The sequence below is a fragment of the Natator depressus genome, chromosome 3 (genome assembly GCF_965152275.1).
Source record: "Natator depressus isolate rNatDep1 chromosome 3, rNatDep2.hap1, whole genome shotgun sequence".
Taxonomy (NCBI): Eukaryota; Metazoa; Chordata; order Testudines; family Cheloniidae; genus Natator; species Natator depressus.
Window position 1 is genome coordinate 111,569,472 of NC_134236.1, and position 22,025 is coordinate 111,591,496.

The following is a 22,025-nucleotide window of genomic DNA, read 5'->3' on the forward strand; positions in this document are numbered from 1 at the left end:
ACGCTGCAAAAACATGAAATTGTTTTTGGGGGATTTGTAGTATGTGTAACCATGAGGTTAATATCATTAATGTATTGGAAAATGTATTAATGCAATATAGACACAAATAGCTTATATCAGCAATTAAAACTCCAATTATGGGCAGTGATGAGCTGCCAAAATCTTAACAACCGGTTCCTTATAAAAAGTTCTGATTTAAGGGATGTGCCCCAGTATGTATTTTTTGTACCAGCAGGGTTATCATACGTCGGTATTTTCCTTTTTTTCCCTTAATTTTTAAAAATTCCTCCCAGACAGCAATTTAAGAACCAAAAAGCCTGACCTGTCCGGGAAAATACAGATGTATGTTAACCCTGCCTAAAGTTCTTTTTTAAAAAGATGGGCCTGAACTAGAAATGAGCTCCGTTTCACATGTGTGGGTCCCTGCCACTCCCTGGGGGTGTGCTAGGGTGACCAGATGTCCCGATTTTATAGGGACAGTCCCGATTTTGGGGTCTTTTTCTTATATTGGCTCCTATTACCCCCCAGCCCCTGTCCTGATTTTTCACACTTGCTGTCTGGTCACCCTAGGATGTGCACATGTGTGGGTCACAGCTGCTCCCTGCCCCCCTCATTGAAGCAGGTGTGCAGGGTTACTGCCCTGGGAACTGCAGGGCACCAGTGGACATGGGGTCAGCTGCAGACAGGGGTGTGGGACAGGGCTAGCTGGAGGCAGGGCGTGCAGGGCTGGCTGCGGGCAGGGCAGGGCGTGCGGAGCTGGCTGGAGACAGGAGGGTGCAGGGTTGGCTGGAGGCAAGGGGGTGTGGGGCTGGCTGGAGACAGGGCAGGGGCTGACTGGAGGTAGGGGCTGGCTGCAGGCAGGGCAGGGGGGTGCAGGGCTGGTTGGAGACAGGCTGGCTGTGGGCAGGGCAGGAGGTGCGGGGGTGGCTGGAGACGGGCTGGCTGCAGGCAGGGGGTACAGCAGGGGCTGGTGCGGGCAGGGCAGGGGGTGCGGCAGGGGCTGGCTGCAGGCAGGGCAGGAGGTATGGGGGTGGCTGGAGACAGGGGCTGGCTGCGAGCAGGGCAGGGGGTGGGTGTGGCAGGGGCTGGCTCCAGGCAGGGCTTGCGGGGGTGGCTGGAGACAGGGGCTGGCTGCAGGCAGGGGGTGCGGCAGGGGCTGCCGCGGGCAGATGGTGCGGGGGTGGCTGGAGACGGGCTGGCTGCAGGCATGGCAGGGGGTGCGGCAGGGGCTGGCTGTGGGCAGGGCAGGGGGTGGCTGGAGACGGGCTGGCTACAGGCAGGGGGTGCAGGGGTGGCTGGAGATGGGCTGGCTGCGGGCAGGGGGTGCGGGGTGGCTGGAGACAGGGGCTCGCTGCAGGCAGGGCAGGGGGTGCGTGCAGCAGGGGCTGGTTGTGGGCAGGGGGTGCAGGGGTGGCTGGAGACGGACTGGTGTGGGCAGGGGGTGCTGGGGGTGCGGCAGGGGCTGGCTGCAGGCAGGGTAGGGGGTGGCTGGAGATGGGCTGGCTGCGGGTAGGGCAGGGGGTGCAGCAGGGGCTGGCTGCGGGCAGGGGGTGCGGGGGTGGCTGGAGGCAGGGCAGGGGGTGCAGCAGGGGCTGGCTGCGGGCAGGAGGTGCGGGGGTGGCTGGTGATGGGCTGGCTGCAGGCAGGACAGGGGGTGCAGCAGGGGCTGGCTGCGGGCAGGGGGTGCGGGGGTGGCTGGAGGCAGGGCAGGGGGTGCAGCAGGGGCTGGCTGCGGGCAGGAGGTGTGGGGGTGGCTGGTGATGGGCTGGCTGCGGGCAGGACAGGGCGTGCGGCAGGGGCTGGCTGCGGGCAGGGGGTGCGGGGGTGGCTGGAGGCAGGGCAGGGGGTGCGGCAGGGGCTGGCTGCAGGCAGGGGGTGCGGGGGTGGTTGGAGACGGGCTGGCTGCGGGCAGGGCAGGGCTGGCTGGTGACGGGGCTGGCTGCGGGCAGGGGGTGCGGGGGTGGCTGGAGGCAGGGCAGGGGGTGGTTGGAGATGGGGGCTGGCTGCAGGCAAGGGGTGCGGGGGTGACTGGAGGCGGGGACTGGCTGCAGGCAGGGGGTGCGGGGGTGACTGGAGGCAGGGCAGGGGGTGCGGCAGGGGCTGACTGCAGGTAGGGGGTGCAGGGTTGGCTGGAGAGAGGGGCTGGCTGTGGCAGGGTGGTGGGTGCGAGGAGAGCGGCTCGGAGCAGCCCGAGCAGCAGGACGCAGCCCAGGCCCAGCAGAGCAGCTGGGGACCCACCAGGCAGCATTGGGAGCCCCAGGGCCAGGGGAGCAGCAGCAGCAACAGGGCTTGTGCCCAGGGCCAGGTGGCAGCCCACATGGCTCCCGCAGTGCAGCGCCCCCGGTGGCTGGAGGAGGAATTACATCACTTCCCGGCTGGAGCCCATCAACCCGCTTCCCTACATGGGGCGCTGAGGCTTTAATAACCAGTTCTAAAACTGCTTCAAAATTTAACAACCGGTTCGCGCGAACCGGCTCCAGCTCACCACTGATTATGGGTACTCGGAAACTCACATATGGATAAGGGGCCAACACCTAAGAAAATATAGCCACAAATATGTAAGGGTGGGCGGAGTGGCACACAATTCAAAATGGTGGCTCCCATCTGATACTGGTCAAAACCACATCTGGTTTTGTCTCCATACTGAACGGGGGACAAACCTTAGAAAAGCAGGATTGTCCAGTTTATTACTGGATAACTGGCCTATCTAGGCACCAGGTAGCTGCTGGAGCCTTTCCCCTGTGTTGCCTCTCTTGCCCCCGCCAAACCCACTCCCATTGGAAAGGAGAGCATTTTTCTCCTCCAAATTGCAAAGACATTTAACCACTGAGTATTAAGCATATTTATAGACCTATTGCACTACAATATCCAGAAATCCTCTGACTGCTGCCCTTTTAAATCATCTTCCTTCTCAGCTACTTCAGCCTCATCTTCTCTGATATTGCTCTCCTTTAGACCATCCAAAATGCGACAGCTAAAAGTCATCATCTTTGTCCATTGACTCAACCACATCCTCTTTAAATATTTCTATTTGTTCCCCTTTTCTACCACACCAAAGACTTCTTGACCTTGTTTTTAAGGCCCCACATAATCCCACCATTACTTACATATACAAATTAGTTTCACCACAGCAGCTCCCTCTTCTCGGAAAATGATGATCCAGCCTTACTGATCCACTTACTTCCCAACTGTGTGGTTTTTTTTGAGGCTGTCCATATACTTGGAATGCCCTCACAATTACGGTCTACCAATCTTCTATCCCCTCCTCATTTAGCTCTTTCCTTAAGATCTGCTTCTTACACCCTTATTTAAAGAAGTGAGTGAAAAATAGAATTTTTTTAAGAACTAACTCACCATTACATGCATATATCTCAAATATGTAACTAACTGCACGGTCTTTCAACTGTACCAATGTCCTTCCTCCAAATACACTACTGTTTGTTACTGCCACTTACCATATCACATCTAAAATTTGACCCTGATCCTGCAATCCTTCAGTTAGTTCAGTGGGACTGTTCATGTGCATAAACATGTATGAAATGAACGAGGGCCTTAGATTGTAAGCGCTTCAGACTTCTTTCTAGTTTTCTAGGCATTTTCTTTAGATGCCTAGAAAATGTATCTTCAAAACAGTGACTTCACAACATCATTTTGCCTGAGATTAGATATGTAAAATAGATTCCTCTGAAATTAGTGGCATGCAGAAATAAAGTATGGGAAATCTTGTCAATGGAAAAAATGACAGACAGCTTTATTTGAGGATCAAGTAGATTTTATTGTGTATGGTTACCATTTTTTGAATTTGAACAAATTAAATAGTGCCATGGTGAGTTGGCAACAACAAGGGCCAGGTTCAATATCTAGGGGTTCCTCTTAGCAATTTAAAACAGAATCAGCTTGAGCCGCCAACTAGGAACCCAGGAAAACGAAACACCACCCGTAGTACCTCTAAGAGGCAATACTTCCTCACTCACAAGCACTGAGCCTGTGTAAAACAAGAGAGCTCTTATTAAAAGGAACGGGACCCAGCGTTAATTTGGGAAAACACCACAACCATATTTCAAAAGCATGTAACCACAAGCAAACACCCACCCCCAGAACGTTGGACAATGTTCTTTGCTTTGTGGTGTCAAAGTCCTTTTAACATCTTACTTACTTACTTTAACATTTTTCAGTGAAAAAGTGAAACATAAGTGCTTGGCACCATTATCAAGGCCACTTCACCCACTGATATTTTCTTCAGCACCATGTTCAAAGTGGGAATAAGAAACAAGCAATTGTGGAGAATCTCTGTCACCTTTGCTGAGCAGAAAACAACCTGTACAATCTAAGAATATGTCATGTTGTAGGAAACATGAAGGTAGAAGAATCATAAGGATGTGGAGTTTTTTTTCAAAGGGAAAGGGGATTTGCGTTTTAGTTTCCTGTCTTACTGGTGATGGGTTATTCTTAAATTGTAGCATAGCACTTAAGATGTACAATCATGTCAAGATCATCTAGAACAGTGGTGGGCAACCTGTGGCCCACGGACTGCACGCAGCCCATCAGGGTAATCCACTGGTGGGCCGCAAGACAATTTGTTTACATTGACCATCGGCAGGCACAGCTGCCTGCAGCTCCCAGTGGCTGCAGTTCACCGTTCCTGGCCAATGGGAGCTGTGGGAAGTGGGTGGGAGGTGGGCCCATGTGACTGTATCTCAGAACTCTGTCTTCGCTCACTAAGGACAACCAACAGTGAGTGGGGTGCAGTGGAGAGAAGGAGGAGTGGTGTGGTAAAGGGACATTTGTTCATCAGACTTTCACATCACAAGGTGTGGCAAAGGACACTGCACAATGTACTGTGGGGAGGGTGATTGCTTATGGCTATGTGCTTTTGAATCAGGGTTATGCTGGGTTAATGCTGGGTTTCCTTTCCCTTTTAATTAATGCTGGGTTCCCTTTCCCTTTTAATAAAAGCTTTCATTTGTTATAGCAAACTCTGTGCTTGTGAGTGGGGAATTATTGTCTCTTAAAGGTGCCCAGGGTGGTGTTTAGTTTTCCCAGATTACTGGTCAGGGGCTAAAGAAGATTATGTTTTGTAAAGAGGAAGCCTAGATATTGAACCTGGCCCCAGTTGCCGCGGACTCCACCTTACACTACTAAGCTGCCTCCTCTGTTGAGTAGAGGCCACATTAGCTGTTCTGCAGAGGAGGCATCTCAGTTGAAAGTAACCATTTAGGAGCAAGCTTGCAGCAACAGCAACCTGGGCAGTACTGCTTGTCACAACCACAAATTGCTCTGGAGTTTCCCCAAAGATCAAGGGACCTGTGACCAAGTGTTTCATGAAGCCAAAAGGCCAGCTTGAGGTGACTGCTGCAGAGACAGAGAATAAGTTATGATCTGTAAGAAAACTCAGTGACAAATTCCTAACCCTAATGATGTTTGCTTTTTCCTTATTTTCCGAGAAAAAGGGCTAGAAATTCACTCATTTTTTAAAATGAAAACAGATTAGCCCTGATATTTCTAGGTCCCCAAGAGACTGAGCCTGAGGGCTTTGCATTTCACATAGGCTGGCTCTGGGAATACCTTGCAAAACATTTGCACTCCAACATACACTTCAGAATACACAAACCTAGTGCATATTGTGGCAATTGCAGATTTTTTTTATGAAAGCTTTGGAGGGCGCAAAATCTGTAAGCAGCAGGTAGTCACAATAAGGCATTGAAGACTATGGATCTTATGGATCTAGGATCTTATCATAGTACAGGGAGTCTTATTTGAATTGTGCTATGAACATTGTACTACATTTTTGCAATACAAATATTTGGGGCTTTATCTTTTCTTCCAGAGCTCAAATTTTTTTACTTTTATTTTTATTTATTTATTTGAGGTGTGGGAGGTATAGGAGAAGGATTGGGGAGAGGAGATATGGTATGTTCCAACTTTATATATTGTTTTCCCCTGTGTGTTTGGTTTGAAAATAACCATATTCTTCCCCCTTCTGACCCTCATCACCTCAAATACTGCTATCTTCAGAGTTAGCTGGAACAATTGCAGTGAAAGAAAATTAGTAAAGCCGCTATATTTGTGTCTGAGTTTCACTTCAGAATGGCCTAAATTCTCTATATGTCAGTTGCTGTAAATATAGGATATTCCCTGCTTGTTGTTTTCATCCTACTGCTTACTCCCAATATCTTTTTTTAATACATTTTAATTTTTGCTGTCTGGCAGGAATGCTACATGGGAAATAACAATATCAGAAAATAGAACTGACCCTGCTTCCTCTTAGTGCTTGATTAAATTAATGTTGCAGTATATGTGATTTGTGACTCCTCTGCAATATGCCTTTTGATTTTACAAAAAAAAGCGCTTCTCATATCACTAATGAATATTAAATTAGTTCATTTAAATACATATATTTTATGTGTGGTTGCCATTCTCTGGGCATTCTGATGAGGGGAGCTTCATTAATTAATATTGCCACATTACCAAAGTGTAGTTCCTCAGCTTGATGTCAATGGAGCTATGAGAGTTTACACCAGCAGAGTATCTGCCCCCCATATATTCAGTTCATATTTAAGGGACTTGTTTTTCCATAAAACACCTTTTGTTATATCTGTTGCAATGTTAATTCAGAAATTTTACCATATATAATTGTAAAACCAATGGACTTTATTATGTCATTGTCCCTGCATCCCCCAACATGGGGTCTTGATTGAATGGTGTAGATGTATGGCCATTGCAAAGCCCCATCAAGCATTTGCCTAATGTGCCACGAAAACAATGCTAAAGGGAGTGCATCTGTTTTGCAAGCCTTAAAAAGTGCAATGGCTTAGTATACATCTGCAAGATATTATGCCTACGTTGCCTGGCTGCTGAAGGTGTTTGCTCCCACTTTGGTACTCACTAGTTCTCAGAACCATAGTTTGGCAGAGTGTGTGTCTGTGCATACATACATGTCTGTTTGCATATTTTTAGTAGACACACAATACACGTATAGTAAGTTGCTCATCCATGTGATAGATAGCATTCATCTCTGTCCCATCAGCACTCTGCTATGAATTCATCTCTGAGTGAGACTCTGATATTCCAAACCTCTGACCAGACTCAAACAGCCTCCATTTTTTGAAACAGGCAACCTGACAAGCAAACTTGTTTATTCTTACCCTTCAAATGTGGAATCTTCTTCCAAAATTGCACTGCTCTGAAGTCCAGGACAGGCAATATTGAGGCCTAGGACAATATTAGTTCTAATTTTAAAATGTCCCAAATCCCTCCTTTCCAAATGGATAAAGAACTCATTACCATATAGCCTTCCAGGGATAGAAATTAAGTTTTAAGTAATGACATCATGATTTTTTAGAAAAGCTATTTTAGTTAATTTTAGGTGTTTCTAAAATGTATTAAAATAATTGTTTTGTTGTGTGCGGAACTGCACGGCTGAAATCACAATAAAAAAGGGAGCCTGGCTTTATAGGTGAAGGATTATGAAAAACAGTAACAATAGTAATTTCATAAAACCGCTTAGCACTTTTGAAATAGTTTTCCTGAAAAATATGGTGCATGCATAGAACACCTGAGTGGGTGAGGTGGTATATTATTTGTACTGTTACTTGTTTGAGATTACCAGTGTAACTCACTATACTAAAAAACAGATAATAGTATGGTGTCATGTACATCTACCTATGTATCTGTACAGCCTATATCAGGGGTTCTCAAAGAGGGGGGTTGTGAGGTTATTACATGGGGGGTCACGAGCTGTCAGCCTCCCCCTCCAAACCCCGCTTTGCCTCCAGCATTTATAATGGTGTTAAATATATAAAAAAGTGTTTTTAATTTATAAGGGGGGGTCACACTCAGAGGCTTGCTATGTGAAAGGGGTCACCAGTAAAAAAGTTTGAGAGCCACTGGCCTATATGAAGTCTTAATAATGTGTATTGTGACTTATATATGAGAGAACGCATGGTGGGGTGTGGAATAGGAGTATTATTGCATTAGTTTGCTAAGTCTATTTGACTCATGAGTGGCTTTACCACAAGTGAAATATGTAAATTATACCAACCTATTGTCAATAAAAACTTTTATGCCACTGAACACACTGTGCAGTTATATCACACATTTTCAAAAGTTATTTTAGATATGTTTTTTGTAGTGGTTTCAAAGAAAAAGAAAATTTTGGAATTGTCTGTAATTCTTGCCGTGTGTGTGTGTGTGAAAGAGAGAGAGGTAATATACAATATATACAAGTTGCTTAGGAACTGGAATTTGTTTAGAAGTTTGAAATGTTAGAAGTAAACTTGATGGAAGTAAGATACTGGTAAAGTGCAAATGAAATGTCAAGTACATGGCAAGCACAGTTTATTTCATGGTTCCACAGTGTATGCCATGACTGCAGAAATAAAATAATGTATTTCATAATTTGGATGTGTGTGAGTGTGCATATACAACAGTCACATCACATATTTTTTCAGCATTTTAGCTGAATAGCTTGGCTTTTTCTTCTGTCTGTGTTTTATGTGATTGTACAACCCGCATCCTGTTTCTCTATACTGTATCTTCTGAACAAGATTTTCTTCCAATACATATTTGTTAAAGTTTTGGTAACATTAAAATTATAACATTAAAACTACAAGATACATTATGACATCTTTATTATTTTACAGCTGCCCTATGGCATGGCTTTCATTTCATTTTCATTTTTTACTGGTTCTTGGTTTCTTCATCATTAAATATAGCCCTCTGAATTTAAGTGAGCCTAAAGTTATACCCTCAATCATTTTTGTGCTATTAACTGCTGGTGTCAACTGGAAAATCACTGTAATTAGGGATACCGTTTGTTTTCCAGATTCTGAGGTTAACCAAGCCGCCTGTCTGTATTGAAGCTGTTAAAAAACTATACATAAATAAATATTAAAAAGGCAAAGTTTAATCAGAAAGAATGAGATCTTAGCATCCTTCCTGAGGCACAATTCCCATTAGGCTGCATATTTGAACTGTGTTTGTGTATTTGATGTGTTACATAGATATAACATACCTGCTAGTTTGTCTAACTTAACTGTATATCAGAGGGGTAGCTGTGTTAGTGGGGTAACCATAAGTGATTGTCTCATTGTATATTAAGAGACGTAGAAATCTGTTTTTTGTTGTTGTTTTGTTTTTTAAATTTACTTCTCAGCAATGTGTATGTAGCCAGGCCTACATATGTAAGATTTTATTTTTTCCCATATAGGAGACTTCCCTCATTCAACAGCATAACACAGAAGGCCCCACTAAAGGTAATCTATTTGTGATTAAAATAGATCATGTTCATTCTTTCACTGATTTCATATGACTTTGGGTCTAAATCTTACTCTTAGTGAAATTGATAGCAAAAATGTTAATGGCATTGGGAACAGGACTTAGTCCATAGTGAGAGATTTCAGAGAACTGGAAATATAATGTAAAGGTTTTGTACACTGCAATCTTGAGTGGTTTTAATTAATATACATAAATATTTTGAGAAATAAATACTTCTGAAACATTTACAATTTTCTTTAAACATATATATAATGTTGTTTTTGTCTTTTCCTGATCATTATGAATGCTGTTTTAATTTAGGAGAAAAAAGTGAAAGGCAAGAATAAATGAGAGCTTTCATTGTGAGAAATGTTACATTTTAAATGTGTGTGTGTGGGAGGCAGTTTTGAGCAGTGACTGGACACAATGTCCAGTCATTTTTCAAAATACATACTTAAAGCTGAATATAGATTTTTTTTTTTATTCAGATATATGTTGGGTCTTGACAGAAAAAGGAAGTGAAAATATTGTAGCACTGTACGTCACAGGACCCCTTCCAGTATTCTTAGGTATTGAAGGCTTGGAAATTTGTGAATCAACGTAAAGGGCTTGGTTCAGCAGAAGGTATCAACAGCCTTCCAAACCAAATAGGCTTAGAAGGTGACCGTATGTGCATGATACTACACAGCAGGCAGACCTATCCAGCCTTACTGCATAGGACTCAGAATTAGCAAAAGCTATTCCTACCTACCAGAGATGTGGCGTTATTTCACAGTGAAGAGGAATAAATGTAAATTCCAGCTGTATACACCCCAGCTTCCTATTCTTCATCTGTGCCTCGTCTTTTCACTCCTGGCTGGAGCTCTGCAACCTCTAGTAGTTGAAGCCATAGGGCTGAAGTAACTTAAGTGCAGCTCTAGAATGTGGAAAAGGCACAGAATTTTAAAACATTTTTATTGGTGTTTTCATAAAACATCTGTGATCCGTTATTTCAAGCATCCAGAAATAGAATTAATTGTATGTCGGGGAAATCACATATACAGTACAGGAACCACTATTGTAATTAACAGCAATAAAGCAAGAGACGTATTCACATTACACAAGTTTTCTCTTATCATTTTGCCATTACCACTATTAAAGAAAACATGAAACCTGTCGGCTAGTTTTAGTAACCTAAAAACACCAAAGTATTTGGTACTGCCCCAAAAAGAAAAATAAATGCATCAGTAGAGATATGCTAAAACTTGAATGTAGATTGATGATCAACATGTCCAGTTATTATAGCTTGGAGCATGTAGTAAGCATATCCGACCAAATCATGACAGAACCCAAACTGTTACAGTTTTTAGACAAATTAATCAAGGGAGTATCCACTGCAGGCAAACTTTGTTTCTGAGGTTGTATTATAAGGACTGAGGACTGTTATAAGGTTAATATGATGCTTGAACTTATTCTCTTTGAGATTATTAAATACTATTAGACAATATACTTACTAGTCTTATCTCAGCGAAGGATCATTGCATCAAATTGTTAGGTGAAAAGCTACTCTTCAACTATTTCTCTTAGTATTGTGATGAGAAAATATTTAATACAAATAGAGGTAATATGTGTGCCATGTAAATGTTGAATAGATGACCCCTTAAAACTGCCATGCAAGGACAATTGGAGAATTTTTATATCCATCACCCTCAGTTGATTTTGAAGCTAGTGTATCTCAACAGTCAAATTGATCCTTCTCCACTTCCTCTACAGTGTACTATTGCTAAAACTGAATTACTCATAGAGGGAAGGCTCATCAGTTGGTGCAGCAGGACTTGAGTAGAAATGACAATATGACAGACTGTTAACAATACTAGAGTCATTTCTAACATGCAAAAGTGGAACTGTTGCCAGTTAAAATGGGTAAAAACACAGAGAGATTTAGAGATATCTTCATAGGAATCAAGCAGTGTGTCCTGACTTGGAAAGATGCATCTTATGGAGAGAAACTGAGAAATCTTAAACTGAGGGAAAGAGAGCAGCCTATTCCCTGCAAGTGGCTTTTTTAAAAAATGTCTGGTTTCTGTTGAAGAGGAGCCCCCAACCCTCATCAGAGCCCTGTTCCTTTGTCTGCTGGTTTTCCAGAACTCTCATGCAGCTCAAAGTAGGGTGACCAGATGTCACCGATTTTGGGGTCTTTTTCTTAAATAGGCTCCTATTACGCCCCACCCCCGTCCCAGTTTTTCACATTTGCTGTCTGGTCACCCTAGCTGAAATGAAACAGAATTGAAGAGATCCCTGTGGGCAGGGTAATCAGGAAGAGAAACCTCTCCTTATTAGTACTCTTCCACTGTGCAAGAAGGCAACTAGGTATGGAAGGGGAAATGTAATGATGCATATCACCTGTGTGGAGTGAAGACATGCTTTGCTGTGAGTTCCCAGCCAAGGTAGCAATGTGCAGGAGATGGGAGAGATGAACTATGGGTGGGACCAGAGAATCCTCTCTCCATTCCTTTCCCATCAAGTGTCTGTCATTCAGCAGCAGATCATTTGGCCTGCTTTTGAAATCTCCCTTCACACAGCTGTGCAGGGGTTCACACACAGCATGGAGAATAAGTCTATGCACCATGTATACACTCTCTATATGCTCCTCCACCCTCCACACTGCAAAGGGCGAGGGGTTTGCAGGACACTGGCCTTACATCTTATGATACTAGTGGTGGCCAGGCTACCCAGATTCTGTGTGGCTAGGTTCTCTGTGCACTGCCTCCGTTCTGGATTGTATCCACCAAAACCTTGTAATTCCTCCTGTATTTGGGCTTTGTGTGGAGAACAGGATATCACCTTGTGACATACCAGGGTACAATCCAGACTAATGCATTGTAGTGACACTCCTGCCTAAGCTGCCATTTACAATGCTTTGCTGCTGTAGCCTCCAACCTGGGCTGCTCACAAACAGCCTCCAGCATACAAACAGCCTCCCAGCTTTGTCTATGTGTGCACTGAAGCCAGCCAGACACATCTTGGTTCTTACCAGCCTTAAAAGTCACCACCTGGTGACCCCAACATACTCCCAGTCCCAGATTTTCCCCCAGAAATGTATATCTTGTACTGCCCAATCCTCTCCTGGTCAGTACAAATATATTAAGTCTGTTATTCCTTTCAGAGAATAATATTCACACAATTTGTTACGCCAAATGGGGTTACCTGTACACTTCAAGTTGAACACACTGGATTAGGTAAAACTATAAAACAAGTTTATTAACTACAAAGAGAGATTTTTAGTGAGTACAAGTAATGAAGCATAAAGGTAAGAAATGGTTACAAGAAAAGTAAAAATAAGACGTTAACTAATGCCTAACTTAACAAACTATATTAGATTCAAGCAAAGTTTCTCACCATATGCTCCAGCAGATTATTGACCAAAGTCTCAGATCAGGATCCTCCCCCAGACTCCAATGTCTGCTTCCTCTGTCTCTTCAGGTGTAGTAAATGCAATGGGCAGGGAGAGAAAGAGGGGTGCCTTGGGGTGTATGCCACTCCTTTTTATAGTTTCAGTCCCCCTCTTGAAAAACATTTCCAGCTCAGAACCAGGAGACAATGAGTCTATGTGGAAGGATGTTCCCTGCTGGTTTTCTCACCTGTTTGAACTTCCTTTGTCTTCCCTTCCTGCTTGATGACTGTTTACTGCTTAAATGCACAGTAAGCAGGGCACATATTCCTTTGTTTAAGACAGACCTGTTTGCCAACTTCCATTGGGCAGGGCTGTGGGGTTTGAAATGTGTTAATAACACCATACAAGGGAATCTTATAACTTCACATATAATGTTGCTAAACATATTTTACTAGGACAATACTGACCTGCAAATTATGACTTTTCAGATGATACCTTACAAGGCATATTTTGTACAAAGATTATTACATAGTGTTCAGAGGTTGAACATGTAGGGTATATTCTGCCACACACCCTTGATAAATATACATAATAATTACAGGCTTCAGAGGCTGGAGCTCCTGGCTCCCATGGGATGCTTTCCTAATGGTTTTGAGGTTCAACTGTAGCTTTATTTTCTTTAAATAATGCTGTGACAGTGCACCCCATATTCTTCATAGTGATATGATTATGGCATAATTATGATGCATTTTTTACAAGACAGGTCATGAAAGGTGTCATTGGAAAAGTTATGATTTGCTGAATATGATTATACTATTTTTATGCATGCATTATTTTTGTATTTGAAGTTATGAATATTGACTATGTATCTGTATTTCATATGTAGTCAAACCTGGGCGACACCCATTAGGCAAGATGCTTCCAGTCTAAATAGCTGGTTGTGAAGAGCCCGTTCAGGATAATGGGCCATTAGGGAAAACAGTAGGCCTTAGAAGAAGCTTATCCCCCACCTGATGAGCCTCTCTGTGGACGTTTTGGCCAGCCATTAAGTAATGGCTCCTATAACTCTGCAAGGGCATGTGACCAGCCCACATGAATCTGGACTCCATTTTGGGGGCCTGTATTTTTCCACAAACTGGTCTGGGAACAAAGGGTTCCCGCCATATGCTAAAGCTATATAAGGCTGGGATTGACTTCATCTGTTGTTCTTCACTCTCCCACAACTCAACACCTAAGTGAAGTTCCTAAGGAAAAGGACTTGGAATGGGGGTGGGGATCCCAAACTGCAAAGCAAGTACAGATTGTGCCTTGAAAATCTGCAAGCCTGCTTGTATCATCAGTCAGGGTGACAGATTGTTAATTCAAATCCTATCCTTCTAGTATGTTAAGCTTAGTTTGCGTTTTTGTTTCTTTACTAGGTAATCTACTTTGATCCCTTCGCTATCACTTATAATCACTTAATATCTATCTTTTTGTAGCTAATAAACTTGTTTTATATATTAACCTAAACCAGTGTGCCTTTAAGTGAAGTGTCTGGGGGAAAATCTCAGTTTGGTTACCACTCCGTTTTTTAAATTATATATCTCATATATCAAAATCATATTTAATTCTGAGAGTAATGGGTCAAATTTATCTGATGTAGTTCTAATTTCACTGAAGTTACATTAGGAATGATCCTGCCCTAAATTATTAACAGTAATAAAGTAGAGAATATTATGTTATTGTTGGAGATGCTCAGAGGCCTGGATGCACAAAAGGAGTTAGGTGCCTGAGTCCCTGTTTCAGGGTGAAGGGAAATGGAATCTTGCCACCTTGCTTCTGTGGCCCCTGACTGTGTAGCAGTGCATGTGCTTGTTAATTATGTGACGCAGACACTTGGCTGCTGTGATTGATCACCCATAAAGTGCTCATGTGCAGTCCTCCATGCCTTCCAGCATCCTCCTTGTTCCGTTCTACTCTACTGCTGATACTTATGGCATGGTCAATGACACATCTGTATGGTGTCCAGCTCCCTGGTCCCCATCACGACCAGGGCAGAGAAGGTGGCCCCTGCCATTCTCAGACATTCTGGGAGCTGAGACACCCAGGCTGCCCCCTCTATTCCAGCAATCCCCTGCAAGCCTGCCTTACAGGGAGCCTAAGCACCTAACTCAGACTTTGAGCATCCCGGTGTTGTTCCTGTGACTTTCTAGGTGCCTAACTTCTTTTGTGCATCCAGACCATCCTCCCATTTCTCTCCCTGTTTTGCCAATAAATGTAAATAAAAATTCCAGTTCTTTGGGGAGTGAATTCTGTTCCTAACATTGTGAACACTTATTACAAAGTATTTTGTGCCGTCATTTCATTTTAGACTCAAAGTTAGCTCCATATCTGTTTGAGAAGGAAGTATCTGTTTTATTAGTGCCCATTATTTATATCAGAAATGCTGAATTATAAAACTAAGACATAGGAAATCTTTCTTATTGAACAGATTATTCTTACACCATTTTAAGCTTTTATTACTCTTCACTTCATTACTCTGTTTTTTTCTGCTGCACATTTTGTCCCCTTTTGGACCTTGAAAATTTCTGGTTAATGTGATTTCATTTTTCTTTACAATGAATTTTTAGACGATTCTTATGACATGGATCTTTCTGTATGACCCCATGTAGCCAGTGAGAAATTTTTGTTATGGGAAAATGATAAAGGGCCCAGTCCTGATTCTGTTAAAATCAATAGCAAAACTGCCGCAGACTTTAATGGAAACAGAATCAGGCCCATTATTATCACAGAAGAAATTCTAAATGAAACTGTGTATCTCCAGTGGAGTCCAGAATTTTCCCAGATAGCTAGGCCCATAAAATCTAGGCAGGTTTCAATTTGTTTTATGTCTGGTAGGCATGGCACAGCAAATGTAATTGACATCTTTCTGTAGAAATCTAGTACATCTCCTGGAATTTTGGATAAAATGACCTTAGGTTAGGAGAAGGTCATTTGTTTGTTCTAATAGTAAACATAAATAGGATTACATTTCTTTATGGTTTGTTGGGATTGTAAAATGCACATACACATACATGCACATGCTTTATCTACCCAGTTGCCACCATAGAACAGTTACATTCTCATGATTTTATGCTTGTCTTTGGTTACTGATTGCCAGTGCAGCTTAGCTTGAAAACGCACGTATTCTACTTTTGTTTTAGTGCAATAGGATGTATCACATTATTTACCTTGTCTGCTGTCTCACAGAAAACGGTTGCCTGATTATTTACTCAAGCACGGAACCATAAACAGATACAATCTGAAAATAAAAAACATCATGGGAAATCCAGATTCCACATTAACAGAATTATTATTATTTAATAAATAAGATTTTATTGTACAATAAATACAGGCTATATTAAAATAATACATTACGAAGTAGATTTTCTGTTTATTTTTGTGGAAAGAATAAAGAGGCCTCAAACTGAACAACAACGGATAAATGTTCTATTAATATGGAGGTGAGGTTAACAGATTTGGGTACCATTAGCATTGCAGCATTATATAATATTTGTATCATGATGAAAATACTGTGTAATTAGTAATCCTATCATTTCTTTCTGAGTAGGAAAGTGTGTGCCCTCACATATAATCCCTTTGCTCAGGTAAATATGAAAAATAATTTCCCCATGGCAGGTTTTAAATTTACAATGCTCCATGATTGTGATTTAAAATATTAATTTATGCCATGCACTCTAATAAGCTGAGAAATTTTTGTGGAAGAAAAATCTTGATAAGTTTTAGAAGTTCCCAGTACAAAATCAACATTTCTTTAATGTGCACATTCATAGCATGTTGAAATCTGTGTGTACTTCTTATTTATGCAGATGAATTAATTGAAAATATAAGTTGTGATGTGGCTCAGACATCAGAAACAGTTGACCCTAGTATATACAGCCAGACGGCAGATAAATTACCGGAAGAAATTGAGTCAGAACGGAATCCTGTTTCCAGGGAAACATGGTTTGATTTTGAAGACTTCTCTACTTGTTTTCAGTAAGGAGCAGAGGTTGTTTTATATTCCTTAAAATTTAGATCAAAGTAGTGAAGTACTGTAAAAAATGGCTTTGTAAAAATTGCATCTTAACAGATCTACTCCTTGTGTATATATAGAGTCATGTTGGCTTAATTTTAGGAACAAAAATTAATTGTTGGCATCTTTTACTCCTGTTAGTACTGCAGAATCAACACAGCTGAGCAAAGGCAAGCTGAGTTCTATTGGTCCTTGTGCATCATCAATATAATTTCCAATTGCTTATACCTTTGCAAACTGAGTAAAGGCAACGGGATTGTGCAGGTGTCAATGAGGGTCTAATATGCAGAAGCTTTATTATGGATGAGAAGGCAAGAATTCACCTTAAGGGCTTGTCTGTATTGTACATTGTGTAATATAGACACGATTGAACCTGCTTAAATCAGTTTAGCTTATATAATAATAAAAATAATTAATAATTTAAAAATTTTAGAGTGATTTAGTTTCACAAGTGGAACTGTTATAATTTAGACCAGGCTGTAGATGCTGGGGTTGTGTTTATAAGGCTGGAAGTTAAAAAAAGTATGTTTTAACTTGTAAATTTAGTGCACATGATTCTGAAATCTTTGACCGACAAAAAACATGCAATCCAACGTGCCATTTTTACAGTCACTTTTCGGAGTAGAACTATACTTTTAAATAGAGCTTTTCAGTTATTTTATTCATCTCTGTGCAGAGGGATAGCTCAAGGCCTATTCACTATTCATGTCCCACTTCAGCAATCTAAATAGACTTCACTGTTTCAGGGTGTGTCTGCACTGGAGCTGGAGATGTAATTTACAGTTTGGGTAGATATACCTACATAAGCTCTGATCCACTAGCCTGCTAAAAACAGCAGTGTAGTCATGGCTGCTTGGGCAGCAGTATGGGCTAGCCACCCAAGTACAATCCAATCCAAGACCTTAGGAATGTGCTTGGGGTGGCTATGGCTACACTGCTGTTTTTAGTTGCAAGCTCAATCAGAGCTAGTGCTGGTATGTATAACTGAGGTGGAAATTACACCTCCTGCTCCAGTGCAGACATACCTTCAGTCCTATAGAGCCTGTACCCAAAGTAGGGAAACCCAACTCTTTCAATCCTAGACGTTTTATATCTCAAAAGAAAACCTGGAGATTGTTCCTTATTTTTGGATGTATCCTACAGGCTATCCAAGTGTAGAGCCTCTTGTTTGATGTTATATAAATAAATAACCCTAATTGTTTGCATTTGCCCCAGTTCTTGCTGCATGTTGCAGTGTTGTGTTTTCGTTTGGTATCTTTACAGAAGTCAGAATTTCTTAATATGCAATCCTAGTTCTCTTGAGGGGGAACCTATTTTTAGATGTTCTGGTTTTCTCTGTGTTTTTTTTTAAGCTTTTGTTTTTTAGCCTCACTAGTATTTCAGTTATTTTATTTTTGTGATTGATATTTCTTTGGGGAGCCTTCACTTTCCACTCATTAAGAACTGACTGGAAGGTCTCTACGGCAGCCGTTATTGTCATAGGTGGTACATGAGGGAGGGCTGTAGCAAGTGCCTGAACCTGCATTCTACCCACTACCAATAGGGACTAAACACTATAGAACACTTTAGAGTTTGGGAAGGTCTGCCTGTCTCATGTTAGGGAGCACTAGATCAGGAGCGAGAATCATGCAAGATGATACCTTTATTGAAGCAGTCACCAAGCAAGTGATTTCCCCCTTCCATTCTGCAACACTGGTTCCTATTCGTAAAGGGCGCAGTTTAGTTACAGCTCCACTTAGAGTCAATGGGGAAATATGAACAAATTTTTAAAAAGGTTTGTTAGTTGAACATAGAGTAAATTACAGTTAGCCTTTTGAAGACCACTGTAACAAATTTATGTGCCAAACTTGTCAGTTCCTTTTTCTCATTTCTAAAAAGGATGCGTTATCTATTTTTAGAACTTAATTTTTTTTAACAATGATCCATCAGTATATCCCTACTGTCCTTTAAAGACTTTATTACACAGAAATTTTAGCTGCCAGGCTAAGATTTTTATCCTGACAGCCAGTGATGTTGAATGTCTTTCTTTGCGTAATGTGAACATAGGTCAAATACAGAGAACTTGATATGGATGTTAAAAGTTGGCATCAATTTTGGGGGAGGAAGAGCAGATCAGCAGTTATAGAATTGATGTATGTCAAGAATGTATCACAGCCTCAATAGGGACTTTGAATAATCTGACTCTTCCTTTGTATAAAACCCTGAACTCTGGTTCAAATTCTGTCCTCAGTTAAAGTAGAACTCAGTGAGGTTAATTGGGTCAAACTGAGGTCACAATCTGATTCAGTTTCTTCTTCGTTTTCTGGTGAGGTGTGGAACAGCAGTAAATTTCATAGACGTGTTAACAAATTGCATAAAGGCAATCATCCCCTATAGTGATGCCTCTGCTTTTTGTATAGTTTAGTGATTTTTAGGTGTTAAAATTTTAAGATTTCGGTTTGCTGCCATTTACAAATCCAAATAAGATAAAACTAGCTGTCAGACCTGCATAAGAAAGAGTTAGACCTGCAACAAAGTTACTAATCAATGTCTACAGCTTTCACTGGAGATAAATTGTACGTGTTCATCTTTTATGAGGCTTCAAATGTTGGACCACTTTCAAGAAATAGTTTTGAGTCTGTTTCATAATGATAGAAGTGGTTGCAGTAACACCATATGGGATGAGAGAAAATTTACTAAAATAAATTATTAAGGCTAAAATTAATTTCTCCCTCATTATTTTTCTTTCTAGGAACCTGCATGTTTTCCACAAAACAAATACATATGCTTACAATTATCAGAAATCCGATTTTAAGGTAAATGTATGCATCACATTATTGATTTCACCTTTACTTTATTTAGAAAGTCTACGTCTTGATAATTCATAAATCCTAAATATTAGTGTTAGCCCATGAAGAACAACTATTACAGACAAAATAATAATGCGAAAATACTTTATATGGAAATATTTAAGGCTACAGTAGTCCCCATTAAAAGTCAACATGTTGCTGACACTTATACTGCAATATTTCCCTTACTTTGAAATCAGAAATGACAGTGGTACCACAGATTACTGTTTGGCAATGGCTGAATCATAGAATCATAGAATATCAGGGTTGGAAGGGACCCCAGAAGGTCATCTAGTCCAACCCCCTGCTCGAAGCAGGACCAATTCCCAGTTAAATCATCCCAGCCAGGGCTTTGTCAAGCCTGACCTTAAAAACCTCTAAGGAAGGAGATTCTACCACCTCCCTAGGTAACGCATTCCAGTGTTTCACCACCCTCTTAGTGAAAAAGTTTTTCCTAATATCCAATCTAAACCTCCCCCATTGCAACTTGAGACCATTACTCCTCGTTCTGTCATCTGCTACCATTGAGAACAGTCTAGAGCCATCCTCTTTGGAACCCCCTTTCAGGTAGTTGAAAGCAGCTATCAAATCCCCCCCCATTCTTCTCTTCTGCAGACTAAACAATCCCAGCTCCCTCAGCCTCTCCTCATAAGTCATGTGCTCTAGACCCCTAATCATTTTTGTTGCCCTTCGCTGGACTCTCTCCAATTTATCCACATCCTTCTTGTAGTGTGGGGCCCAAAACTGGACACAGTACTCCAGATGAGGCCTCACCAGTGTCGAATAGAGGGGAACGATCACGTCCCTCGATCTGCTCGCTATGCCCCTACTTATACATCCCAAAATGCCATTGGCCTTCTTGGCAACAAGGGCACACTGCTGACTCATATCCAGCTTCTCGTCCACTGTCACCCCTAGGTCCTTTTCTGCAGAACTGCTGCCTAGCCATTCGGTCCCTAGTCTGTAGCGGTGCATTGGATTCTTCCATCCTAAGTGCAGGACCCTGCACTTATCCTTATTGAACCTCATCAGATTTCTTTTGGCCCAATCCTCCAATTTGTCTAGGTCCTTCTTTATCCTATCCCTCCCCTCCAGCGTATCTACCACTCCTCCCAGTTTAGTATCATCCGCAAATTTGCTGAGAGTGCAATCCACACCATCCTCCAGATCATTTATGAAGATATTGAACAAAACCGGCCCCAGGACCGACCCCTGGGGCACTCCACTTGACACCGGCTGCCAACTAGACATGGAGCCATTGATCACTACCCGTTGAGCCCGACAATCTAGCCAGCTTTCTACCCACCTTATAGTGTATTCATCCAGCCCATACTTCCTTAACTTGCTGACAAGAATACTGTGGGAGACCGTGTCAAAAGCTTTGCTAAAGTCAAGAAACAATACATCCACTGCTTTCCCTTCATCCACAGAACCAGTAATCTCATCATAAAAGGCGATTAGATTAGTCAGGCATGACCTTCCCTTGGTGAATCCATGCTGACTGTTCCTGATCACTTTCCTCTCATGTAAGTGCTTCAGGATTGATTCTTTGAGGACCTGCTCCATGATTTTTCCAGGGACTGAGGTGAGGCTGACTGGCCTGTAGTTCCCAGGATCTTCCTTCTTCCCTTTTTTAAAGATTGGCACTACATTAGCCTTTTTCCAGTCATCCGGGACTTCCCCCGTTCGCCACGAGTTTTCAAAGATAATGGCCAAGGGCTCTGCAATCACAGCCGCCAATTCCTTCAGCACTCTCGGATGCAACTCGTCCGGCCCCATGGACTTGTGCACGTCCAGCTTTTCTAAATAGTCCCTAACCACCTCTATCTCCACAGAGGGCTGGCCATCTCTTCCCCATTCTGTGATGCCCAGCGCAGCAGTCTGGGAGCTGACCTTGTTAGTGAAAACGGAGGCAAAAAAAGCATTGAGTACATTAGCTTTTTCCACATCCTCTGTCACTAGGTTGCCTCCCTCATTCAGTAAGGGGCCCACACTTTCCTTGGCTTTCTTCTTGTTGCCAACATACCTGAAGAAACCCTTCTTGTTACTCTTGACATCTCAAGGCAAACACACACACACACACACACACACTCGGATACTTACCAGTCCCAGGCAAACTCCTGCTGTGAGCTGAAACAATGCTGACTGTTGAAGGTAGCAAAAAGATTTCAGGTTACACTATAGAATATAGTGGGCCAGATCCACAACGCCACTTAAATTGCAAGGCAAAATTTGCCTTGAGGCAGCAGCTGAGATGCCTCTCAAGAGCATCCCAGACTGATTCAATCTCTGAGAGCTCCAAGATTGGGAGGGCAGAAATATAGTCTCCCATCCCTTGACTCTTTAGGTGTGCTAAGTGCTGCTCTGGTGCACTTGAGAATCTATTCCAGTGACTGGAATTACATTTTACATATACTGCAATTACAGTGCAAAAACACTGTAGCAATGTTCTAGATACCTACAGTTTAACTAATAAATTAATGTAACTGGAAGATTAAACATGCTGGATTAATGT

At 42.2% G+C, this 22,025-nt stretch overlaps 1 protein-coding gene across 1 annotated transcript in view; it reads left to right on the forward strand.

Annotated features, from left to right (window-relative positions):
- Positions 1-22,025, forward strand: part of ADGB (androglobin) — a 231,146-nt gene that overhangs the window by 104,024 nt on the left and 105,097 nt on the right. Inside the window, exons 14-16 of the mRNA XM_074948571.1 lie at positions 9,209-9,254; positions 16,477-16,645; positions 19,414-19,477. Coding sequence (XP_074804672.1) covers positions 9,209-9,254; positions 16,477-16,645; positions 19,414-19,477 — 279 coding nt within the window. The remainder of the gene's footprint in view (positions 1-9,208; positions 9,255-16,476; positions 16,646-19,413; positions 19,478-22,025) is intronic.